Below are 12198 nucleotides of genomic sequence, written 5' to 3'. Positions count from 1 at the left end.
ATGTGAAAAATGTACATGTGAAACTTTGCGTGTCTAAAAACCACGTCTGACCAAAAAACTAAGAAAGTGATTTGTTTACACATGTCTGAAAACCATGTTTTTTTCACGTGATTTATTTTATGTTTTTTTGTAAGAGCTCACCCACATGGTTCGGAGGTGCCCCAATCACCTGCTGCAAGTGGCTGAAATCAGTGAAATGAAATGCAGAGCGGGATTCATCTGGGCATAAAGCACGCAAGTACACTCCCCAAAATCATGCTGAAGTGAATGAGTAAGTCATCACACATCATAGGCTCTGTCTGGAGAGATGTGAGTGAGTAGGGCGCCTCTCTGATATACTTCCATTAAGCCCCCTCAATAGAGGGGTTGTGGTTTGAGAGGAAGCCAATGGTAAAGTGGATCTAGACCAGTTCCTCGGTGTCTGATGATGATAGCAGAATAATCTAAGTAAACTTACCTATGTTTTTATTGAACAAAACCTTCCAGTTCTGTATGGAGAGACAAGACATGGAAATAAAAGAGCATAATGTTGATTTCCAATGTATCTCATTTGAAACTGCCATAGCCCTACTACACCAACAGTAATAACACCTTACAGATGGTCATACCCCTTTAAATAGCAGCACATGACGTTGTATTTATGATTACAGCCATGGCCTACTTCTGACTGAGTGCACAGAGGTCTCAGGAAGGCCCACTCTCTGAGGAGTAGCAGGTCTTCAGAAATACCACAGGACAACATTAAGTAGAAAAACAGACATTTAGGGTGGACTTTTTTTATTTAAAGAGGGCAATTGCATCATCTCTTCCATTTACTGTATAGGCCTTTTGAGGTAGCCGAGTATCATCCAGCGTAAACCACTGGAGCGGTTTTTAATCACTTGATGAAAGTTACAAAGGGGAGGAATCCATCAAATATAAAAATTGGTGGTAGGTCCTTCTGAAATGAAAGTGCTCAGAATGAGAGGAGTATCTCGCCTCTCAGTTTAAGTAGGCCTTTCCTGCAGTCAAATGACCTAGTGGCCTCATGGGTGGATGTTATTAATATTTTTCATAAATAATCAATATTATAAAAAATACAAATAAACTGAAAATGTGGTGTTTCTATGTCAAACGGTTTTGTTATATTTCAGTCTTCTGTGATGTGTATAAAGTGTAATATAGGGATGCAAGCACAAAATGTTATACATTTCACTGCCTTATGACATGGTACAGGTGTCTTCTTTTTAAAGCCCATAACCATGTGTGTGTGTGTCACGGTTGTCGTAGGAATGAGCGGACCAAAGTGCAGCGTGCGTGTCGTTCAACATTTTATTTATACTGTGAAACTATGCAATACATAAATAAACTGAATGACAAAAACAAACCGTGACGCAGAGGTGAAACATACACTACTCAAAATTAATCTCCCACAAACCCAGGTGGGACAAACACCAACTTAAATATGACCTCCAATTAGAGACAACGATGACCAGCTGCCTCTAATTGGAGAGCATCTCAAACAAAGCCCAACATAGAAATACAAAAACTAGAACCCAACATAGAAATACAAAACTAGAACATAACATAGAAAAACTAACCTAGAAAACCCCCGTCACGCCCTGACCTATTCTACCATAGAAAATAACAACTTACTATGGTCAGGACGTGACAGTGAGGAGTATGCTTTTGTTTCAAAGTAGATGTTACGTCTGTTGTTGGAATGAGGCCAAGGTGCAGCGTGGTAGGCGTACATTTTATTTTATTAACCATGACACTGGGAAAAACAACAAAATACGAAAACGAACGTAACGCTACATGCAGTGCAGAAAGCAACTACACACAAACAAGATCCCACAATCACAGGTGGGAAAAAGGGCTGCCTAAGTATGATCCCCAATCAGAGACAACGATAAACAGCTGCCTCTGATTGGGAACCATACTAAGCCAACAAAGAAATAGAAACATAGATATGTCTACCCAAGTCACACCCTGACCTAACAAAATATAGAATAAAAAAGGCTCTCTAAGGTCAGGGCGTGACAGTAGATTTGTTTTAAGACTACTAAGAAACACTCTGTGTGACCCTGATTTAGCCCACTGCAGTAAAAGGTTCTTGTTGGATATTGGGCAATATGAACACCCATTAACAATGACTGCTGGGATGGCCAACCAAGTTCAAATCCAAAGAGTGAACTTATATCTAATAAAGTAGTAGCAGTATTACCTTTTGTTATGAAATGGATGCCTAGATGTAGTTATCTTGAACATATTGTGGAATTATACCCAACATGACGTGGTTGGGTACTCTGTGCAATCTTGGCTTATAAAACCAATAGTATTTAGCCCTGTCCGTGAAAAAGTAGGCCTAATTATTTTTGTATTAATAATTGCCTTGTTTCCCTTAAACACTTATCTCCAAGATAACTATTTCCACTCTCGTATCAACAAATTTAGAGACATTAAGACAGTCTTCAACACGTTGAGTTTCAACGAACAGAACGCTAAAATGTGCACGTGCAGCAACCTAGAGTTGCATGCAAGGTACCTGTGAGCTGGTGGATCTGTCCGTGGTCCTGAATTTTTTTTTATTTTAGAGCGTCGAACATAACTGCAAGAGGCGCTGTTGCATAATCAGAATGTTAACAGTTGAGGCGGTAGCTATTCGCCACACCAGACCAGTCAAGTGCAATGCAAATTGATAGGCTACTGTTAAGTATTTATTTCTATCATAATCGCCTACTATGGTTGACAACACCATGGTCCATTCTTTTCGAGCCTGAAATCGCTTCCGTTTTAAATACTCACAAAAACCTATTATTGACTAAGATAATGGAGAAATTATTGCACTCGGATTGGGTGTTGGCTGTTGAAACGTAATCTTGTTGGATAATTTTCAGTTGGCAACAAGTTTAACCTATACTGTAATTTTATCAGAGGTCGACATAAAAAAAGGTGAAAGGTAGCTTTCAATATATGATATATATATATTTTAGTGTATTCCTTTAAGATGATGTAATTATTTATTACCTATTATGGTTTATCCCTGCACCATTGAGGCAACATCAGCTGAGACGTTGCTTTTTTTACGCTGCACCACCTTGCTTGGAGGGGACCGGGAGAATCGTTTCAGCTCCTCCGACAGCTCCAGCTATGCCGCCTTCAGCGCGCCCACAACCATGACACAATTTGTTCCTTCGACCGCTAACAGCACAATCTGAGCACTGGGGGACACACTACAGGACTCATCAGGTCGGAGTGGATGCAACCTCTGTGAAGTTACTCTTCAGACAGCCTTTTTAATCAGCAAGACCAAGTCCTCGTGTTCAAAGGAAGTTGGAGATAAAACGCCGGTGATAACGATATCTTTCCCTTTGGACTTTAGAAGTTGTTGTGAGGAGTTTTTTCTATTGAATATGTTGTAGATATATTTGTGCATTTCGTAGAGTATTGGGCTGTCTATAACCTATTCATTTTGCTCTAGCAAACAGCAGCAAGGCAGCTCATGTTCCGTTTGACAACGTTTCTATGTGATCTGGCCGCGGGGGTTCTCATGAACCTCAGTCATTTCCCTCGGCAATGTTCTTCTCCCATGGGCAATGGAGGCAGAGCAACTGATGCACGCTATTATGGTACACACCTTTGATGCGTCTGTATATATTTTTGTAGTCTCAAAACACAATTTTTTTCTGTTATCTTTTGAGGTGGGTTTCGTGGACATCCACCACTATGCTATTTTTCTAAGACTGCAGCGACTAGTGGGTGAATGACTGGCTTTATACGAATTATTTGTCATAATCTATGTTCAGTGTGTTTAATTGTACATTTTAAACACAAATATACCTTATTTTAGTCCAAGTAAAATAGCAACTTTTGGACATCAATCTACCGTTTCCATATAAAATTCGGTGGAGTTTTTAGTCAATCATGACGGAAACAATGGCATTGAGTGGAAACTGTAGGACTAACCCTACGTCCAAAGAACAAGTATCTGTCCAGAATAGTTTCCCAGATGTTGTAGAATTAAATGTCGGGGGACAGGTGTATTACACGCGTCATGCAACGTTAGTAAGCACCCCGAATTCCTTGCTGGGAAAAATATTCTCACCCAAGAAAGATGCCACTAACGACTTGGCGCGGGACCCTAAGGGACGCTATTTTATCGACAGAGATGGATTTTTATTTCGATATGTGCTGGACTTCCTCAGAGACAAACAAGTTGTACTGCCCGACCATTTTCCAGAGAAGGGGAGGCTTAGGAAAGAGGCGGAGTACTTTCAGTTGTCAGACATGGTCAAACTATTGACCCCCGAAGATTTAAAACACAGTCCAGACGAATACTTCCACAGTGATTTTGAAGATGGTTCTCATGGCAGCGACCACAAGATGTGTCCGCCGTCGTCACTGGTCCCGGCGGACAGAAAAAGTGGGTTCATTACAGTTGGTTACAGGGGCTCTTGCACAGTGGGCAGAGAGAGTCAAACTGACGCCAAATTCAGAAGGGTCCCCCGGATTTTGATTTGTGGGAGGGTCGCGTTAGCCAAGGAAGTTTTTGGGGAGACCTTGAATGAGAGTCGAGACCCAGACAGGACCCCGGATCGATATACTTCCAGGTTTTACCTGAAGTTCAAACACCTTGAGAGGTCATTTGACATCCTGTCAGAGTGTGGTTTCCAGATGGTTGCCTGTAACTCTTCAGTCACAGCGTCCTCCGTGAATCGACACACAGAGGACAAGATCTGGTCAAGTTACACTGAATACATCTTCTATCGTAAGTGGCTTTCGTTTTTACTTTCGTCTCTACCAGGTACCTGCGAAACATTACACACATCCCATGTGAAATAGTCCTCCCAAGTCACCACTAGAAGGCACACTTGCTTTACAAGTTTTCCCCTATCATCCTGCTTTTGAAGAAGCACTGAGAGTGGTCACACACACACACACACACACACACACACACACACACACACACACACACACACACACACACACCACACACACACACACACACACACACACACACACACACACACACACACACACACACACACACACACACACACAATAACATGCATGCACAGAGATAGTCACTCAGTCCCTGTCTGTGTATGAGCGTGTGAGTGCCAGTGATCAATGCTTGCCAAACTGTGTATCTTTTGTGGAAATATTATGTTCCAATCCACTCCATCAAAAACACAACTGAAAATAGCCTACTACAAGTTGAGTAACAGAATGTGTAGTTTGAAAGCTGGTATGTGTTGAGGACGTCTGTCTGCCCACTCAAGAACTAATCTAGTTAGAGTTCATTCCTTTTAATTGCACTCTTACTGCTCTGTTGTATTCCCCCATGGTTCTAAACCCACTTGTTCCCAGAAACTCCTACCTGGGAAGCGCTATTCATCTTCCATACTGAGTGTGCTGCAGCCTCTCTTCATTTCTCTCCAAGCCTTCATTTTGAGGCATGGTAAGATGTAAGAGGATGGGTTTTATAATGGCTCTCAAAATATTGTATGGCGCAACAAAATACCACATATACTCAGAGGTGACAGTATATAAGGTGTTCCTTAGCTGCATAGGCCCTGCCAAAAGGTAGAACGCAAAGCAAGCTCATACTGCGACTGCATTCCACTCTGAGCTCATAAAACATATTGAGACAATATTTTCTCAAGTATATACTGTATAGTGTAGATTCGTCTGTATCATTTCCCTGAAGAATTTGCAAGGAGATGTTATTAGATTACCAATAAGCACTGTATGTTGGGAGCATATTAAGTTCCCTGATTAACAGGTGCAACAATTTAGAGATTATTCCTTCAGAAAAGGAGTAGATACAATTCCACAACAGCTGAACCTGTGTCATGACTCATGCAGTTCAGATGAGTAGCATGCACTTCACACTGTCTGGTCTCTGTTCTACACAAACGCGCATTCTAGTGATACCATGTACATTTGTCGATGAGAGTATGCTCCAAAGACCTCTCCTTGTTTACAGTGAAATAACATTGCTTTGCGGATCCCATCAACCAATATTTAGCTGTGAGTGCACACAGGAAGTTTGTAAAGATTGAAGGCACGCAGTGGAATCAATGAAGTCAGTGACAGCCTCTTGTTTGTCTGCTCACCCTCTCTGCCTCCCTGGCACGCTCCTGCCCCCCCCCCGCCCCCCCCCCCCCGTCGCCCCTGGCAGAGCGCACCAGTTGCCTTTTATAGGCCTCACTGCTCCGTCTCGGTGTCTGCGTTGCCTGCTATTCACAGCAGTCACATTTATTTACCAATTTGTCGCATGGTTAGAGTGATTGATAATCAATCATTTTCAGTTGACAGTCGGAGGACTCACTGCTGGGACCTGCATGCCGAAGACATAGTAAATCATGCAATCATTTTTGGGGGCAAAATAATAATTTCTAAACCGTTTGCCTGGGTCCTTCCTCTTGACGTAAATAAATACATCAAATTATTACATTACAGAAAATTTGGTCATTGCAAATGCCCTTTCATATGGTGATAGTAAGTCATGTGTGACAAAGAACACTATTAGCTTAGAATACACAAATTAATAATTCTCCTGTAATGTGTTGCGGTAGGTGGGAAGGAGGGTGCATGGCACCATGTGTGACCCGACACATTCAAGGCATTTGCACCTTTCCGGAGTGGCACCATACAAACACACATGCACCGGTTTCAGCTTGAACAACTGCAAAAAGTAATACATCAAGCATATGAGTGTTTCGCAGTAAAACTTTGGTGTGACATTTTGGGAAGGAGCTCAATGCTGTTTGCCTGTTTAAACCGATTTGCTTAGCTGGAGATGGGGCGTGACAGCTCAAAGGCTGCGCTTCATATGTGCAGCTGCTTCCCAGTCCAGTCTGTCAGGGGAGCTGCCACTGATCCCAAAGTCTGCATTATTCAGACAGAACCAGGGAGGGAGGGTAGAGGAGAGAGGAAGGATATCTGGGAAAGATGGACTGGATTATCTGGCTGTTCCTTGACCTGCTCTCCAAACTGTTTAAATGACTGCAATCCCAGGCCCCAAGGGAGTCCTAGGAACTCTGGAGCTGCTGTGCATTTGACTAAGAAAGACCTGTTGAGGGAGAGATTGCATAGTCCAAAAAAAACCCAACTTCTTCCATCTCTTTATCAATCCATTTTCTGGATTGAAATGGCGGATGCTTCTGCTATTGTGATGGAGTAAGTGCTCTGTGGTGCCACAGATAATAGCACAAAGAGCTGCTGGAGTGACTCTTCACAAGCACACTGACGCTGCAATGCATAGCATAACACTGGGCACTAGGTGTGGGCAGGGTATGGAAAATAACGTAAGCATTTGTTTAAAAAAAAAGTCTAAATCATCTCAATTACAATTTCTAGGAAATTTGCATATATACAACTTTGGGAAGATTATGTTTGGCTTATTGCATTATTGAATGTCTGTTGAGGTTGGAGTAGGTGCTAATCCGTAATGAAAATGATGAAGTCGATAAATCTTATTTAGCAAGAAATGTAATCTTAAACCACGGTAGGACATATCATCAACCTCTAGCCAGAGGCTACCCATAAGAATAACAGAGGGAACTTTTAAATGTGGATATATCCATGATGATGAGACTTTTCCTTATAATACTGACTGACCCCCATACCCATCAAATTTAAAGCTGCAATATGTAACTTTTTGGGTGACCTGACGAAACTCACATGGTAATATGAGTGATAGATCTGTCATTCTCATTTCATTTTTGCATCTTTTGGTTTTGTACACCAGCTTCAAACAGCTGAAAATACAATATTTTTGTTTATGGAAAATATATTTCACTGCGGTTTAGATGGTACAATGATTCTCTACACTATACTTGCTTGTTTCGTCACAAACTGAAATTAGGCGAACTATTCGAATTTTAGCAACCAGGAAATGGTGGAGCGATTTCTGCATAGTGAGGAGTTACTCTCGTTACACTCGTCATAAATCTAGAGAAAAAAGGTGCAATGTGCCCACCAACGAAAAATGAGCCTCATTCAGAAAGAGATTATCCTCTACGCTCACTTAAACACGTTTACTTAGATATGCAATTTTCTTTGCTCTGGCATGTTGAATCATTTCTGCCTACTAAGCAACTGTGAGAGAGATTCTTGAGATAGAAAAATGTAACACTTGTGGGACCAATATACATTTCCTGAAATGCTGTATATACTGTAGATCCGGCATCTTATTGTTCAATGGCTGGGGCAGGATAATATTGTTTACATGATTTTTTATTTCAATAGAATCTCAATGAAGATACCCCGGTTGTTCTTCCTTTGTGGCATAGCTTCACGTCCATGTCTTACGTATATAACGCATGCAAATAAGTCACTCTATACTACAGCTTGATGACCTGTGGGAATGTTCACATGGATTTTAGAAGTTGTAGTTCTTAAAATGGATCAAGATTCTAGTAAGAATACAGCCCTTAATCCTGAAACCTGAGCTCCATATGTATCTGTGACCAGAGGCATGTGGTATTATGGCTGTATAGCACATGCTGAAATCTATTATTTCTTCTTTACTTCTTTACTTTTTATAATCCCATGGATGACAGATATTGTGGTTTGTAGTCTCACTGTGCGTGTTTGTCATATTAAGCTACTGGTGACAGGTGACAGTTTTGATACTCATTGCTGCATCCTGGATCCAAAGGTTGGCTGGACTTCGCTAAAGACCCATATATCTCTACATTATTCCATTTTTGTTTACAAGGCCCTACTTCATAAACTCCCATGTTATCTAACATTGCTGTTGACATATAGACAGCTGAGTTGCCTAACCTGTTCACAGGATTGGTTAACTCTTGAGGTTGCTAGGGTCTCCACCGAGCTACACTGTAGGTAAATCTGCTTTTAGTTTTAAATCACTGTGTTGCTGGAACAAAATTCTAAATACATTTCATCTTAATGTTCTGCTGCCGTTAGGGCAGTTTAGAGTATTGATTGTGGAATTAATTGTGGAGGAATGTAACAGTTTATCTAGGTGATTTGTGATGTTTTACTTGTGCTTCCCATGACTGTAGTTTTGTGTTTTAATGTGTATATATGTATATTTAGTGTATAATGTGTATATTTGTGTTGTATCATGCAGGGCACATTTGAAAAAGAGACATAGGTCTCAATATGTCTTCCCTTTTAAAATAAAGGTAAACAAAAAAATAATTTATACATATGTGCCAGCCTTGAAAGTCCCCTTACATGCTTCAAAGAGCTAGGTACTTGAGCCTTTAGATGCATATCCTATGTAGTCTGGATTTCTCATTCCTTGTGTTACACTTAACAAACATATGGAATATTTCATGTGTTTGTATCAGGACTCAGGAGGCAATGATGTACTGTCTTTAGAACCTGTTATTTCAATACTATGAGAAGTCAGCAGGGCCATGGTAAATTGTCTCCCTGGGTAAATGTGAAGATGCCCAACATGCCTCAGAGGTATGCCACTAATTGTGAGATCAGCATGTTCAACTCTGTTGGTGGACCTCCAAGGTGTTGTATGGTGTGTGTGCCTGTGGAGGAGAATGTGTGTGTGCATTTGTGTGTGTGTGTGTGTGTGTGTGTGTGTGTGTGTGTGTGTGTGTGTGTGAGAGAGAGAGAGAGAGAGAGAGAGAGAGAAAGAGAGTGAGTGAGGAAGAGGCAAACAGAGCAGACAATTATCAAATCCATCACCCCTGAATCTCATGTTAGCCAATTAGTGATGTTACAGGCTGACATTTCAGTGCAGAGCTAACCATTACGCCTCTCGCGTAATAATCGTTGTATACGTACAAAAGTTTTCAAGCAAAGGTTAGCACTTAAAAAATGTGAACTTGAGAATGTGCTCACCTCCCGCAAACTTTACACTATACATATGCTCATCTGCTAGTGGTGGAAATATTGTATTGCAAGCTGGCAAGTACAGTAAGTATTTTGTTTAAATGGGAGATATGATGAAAAGCTTATTCATTAAAAAAAAACATATTAACAAGAATGCAACCATTTGCCATTAGTGAGAAGGGCGAAAATCAATGTGTTTTATGTTTAAAATCTTAAATAATTAGACATAGGAATCTTAGAATTAGACATATGAAACTTTTTCCTATTTTATTTTCATAACAATTGCAGAATAAATTCCTCACCTTTTCTGCCTTTGATGGGTTCATATTCCCGAAGGAGCCATACAACAAATTACCATGCACATCTCTCATTTAATTGGACCTAATAAATAGATAGGCTAAATGTAGTTCAAGTTTTGCAATATCATAGGCAGAGCGGTTTATAATGACGTTATACATTCAAATTTACATTGAAGTAGGCCTATGTATCAAGTTTCAAGTTTGTATTGTCATGTGCACAAGTAGCCTACAGTGAAATGCCTTTCTTGCTTGCTCTTTCCCAACAATGCAGTAATCAATATCAGTAGTACTATAATATTTTAATAAAAAGTCAAGTTGAACAAAAACACACTAGAAATGTAACTGTAACTACTGTAATTGACTTTTTTTTGTAGCCTACCCTACACTGTTTCAGAATTTGTGGGCAGTCCATCATATTTAGGTTGGGGGAAAAGTCAATATAAACCATTGTTGAATTCAAATGTTCTGCTGACAGGTCCACAACAATTTGCCATTGTTTTCTCATCCAGAAACTGAAAGTAGCTTATGTACAATATTTGTCAGTATGAGTAGGCTACAGTATTGCTGTGTGATAAGAGCACAACACTTTACATTTTTAGTCATTTAGCAGACACTCTTATCCAGAGCTACTTACAGTAGTGAATGCATACATTTCATGCATTTTTTTTGTTTGTACTGGCCCCCCGTGGGAGTCGCACCCACAACCCTGGCATTGCACACACCATGCTGGCATTGCAAACACCATTCTCTACCAACTGAGCCACAGGGAAGACATTGTCTATTTAATCTCAGAGCCTTTACCAAGGCGGGACATTTAAACCCAATAATCTACTGATAAAATAAATATTGAACAACAATTTGTCTTTTGCATGCCATGGCCTAATGCCAATATTTCCAAATGATACAGCAAGTAAAGGCTGTTATTGTCACCATAAAAGGTGAATGGAAGCGTTTTCAAGCCTGCATAGTTTTACGACCGGTCTGATTTATAATGGGAAACATGCGTATGTATGGCGCCTGATTTCTCACGCCTGATTTTTGAGAAATAGCACATGCAGATATTTAGTGTTAAATCTACGCAAAGGTTATAAATGAGGCCCCTGGACCCTCAGCAAATAGCCTGCAATACAGAAATGGTCAACACTGTTTAAGCTTTTAAAATGGTAAAACAGTGAGATAAGAACAGATACATAAATATACAAAAGTATGTGGACACCCCTTGAAAGGTTTCAGCCACACCCATTGCTGACAGGTGTATATCTCCATAGACAAACATTGGAAGTAGAATGGCCTTACTGAAGACCTCAGTGACTTTCAACATGCCACCTTTTCAACAAGTCAGTTTGTCAAATGTCTACCCTGCTAGAGCTACCCTGGTCAACTGTAAGTGCTGTTATTGTGAAGTGGAAACGTCTAGGAGCAACAATGGCACAACCGCGAAGTGGTAGGCAACACAAGCACTAAGTGCTGAAGTGCGTACAGCATCAAAATTGACTGTCCTGGGTTGCAACACTCACTACAGAGTTCTAAACTCTGTAGCAACATCATCACAAGAACTGTTCGCCGGGAGCTTCGTGAAATGGGTTTCCATGGCCTGACCTAAGCCTAAGGTCACCTAAGCCTAAGCCTAAGCCAATGCCACGCGTTGGTTGGAGTGGTGCAAATCTCTCCGCCATTGGACTCTGGAGCAGTGGAAACTTCTCTGGAGTGATGAATCACGCTTCACCATCTGGCAGTCCGACGGACTAATCTGGGTTTGGCGTATGTCAGGAGAACGCTACCTGCCCGAATGCATAGTGCCAACTCAAAAGTTTGGTGGAGGAGGAATAAGGGTCTGGGGCTGGTTTTCATGGTTCAGGCTAGGTCCCTTAGTTTCATTGAAGGAAAATATAAACTCTACAGCATACAATGACATTCTAGACAATCCTGTGCTTCCAACTTTGTGGCAACAGTTTGAGGAAGGCCCTTTCCTGTTTCAGCATGACAATGCCCCTGTGCACAAAGCGAGGTTCATACAGAAATGGTTTGTCAAAATCGGTGTGGAAGAACTTGACTGGCCTGCACAGAGCCCTAACCTCAACCCCAT

The 12198-nt window shown here is 41.0% G+C and overlaps 1 protein-coding gene across 1 annotated transcript in view; it reads left to right on the top strand.

Annotated features, from left to right (window-relative positions):
- Nucleotides 1-2146: 2146 nt before the first annotated feature.
- Nucleotides 2147-12198, top strand: part of LOC106567489 (BTB/POZ domain-containing protein KCTD16) — a 77240-nt gene continuing 67188 nt past the window's right edge. The window contains exon 1 of the mRNA XM_014136779.3: nucleotides 2147-4750. Within this exon, the coding sequence (XP_013992254.1) occupies nucleotides 3907-4750 (844 nt within the window). The 5' untranslated portion in view covers nucleotides 2147-3906. The remainder of the gene's footprint in view (nucleotides 4751-12198) is intronic.

This window comes from Salmo salar, chromosome 13 (genome assembly GCF_965601325.2).
Source record: "Salmo salar chromosome 13, fSalSal1, whole genome shotgun sequence".
Lineage (NCBI taxonomy): Eukaryota > Metazoa > Chordata > Actinopteri > Salmoniformes > Salmonidae > Salmo > Salmo salar.
Note: the sequence above shows the minus strand (reverse complement) of the source record. Positions and strands in the feature narration are given on the sequence as shown.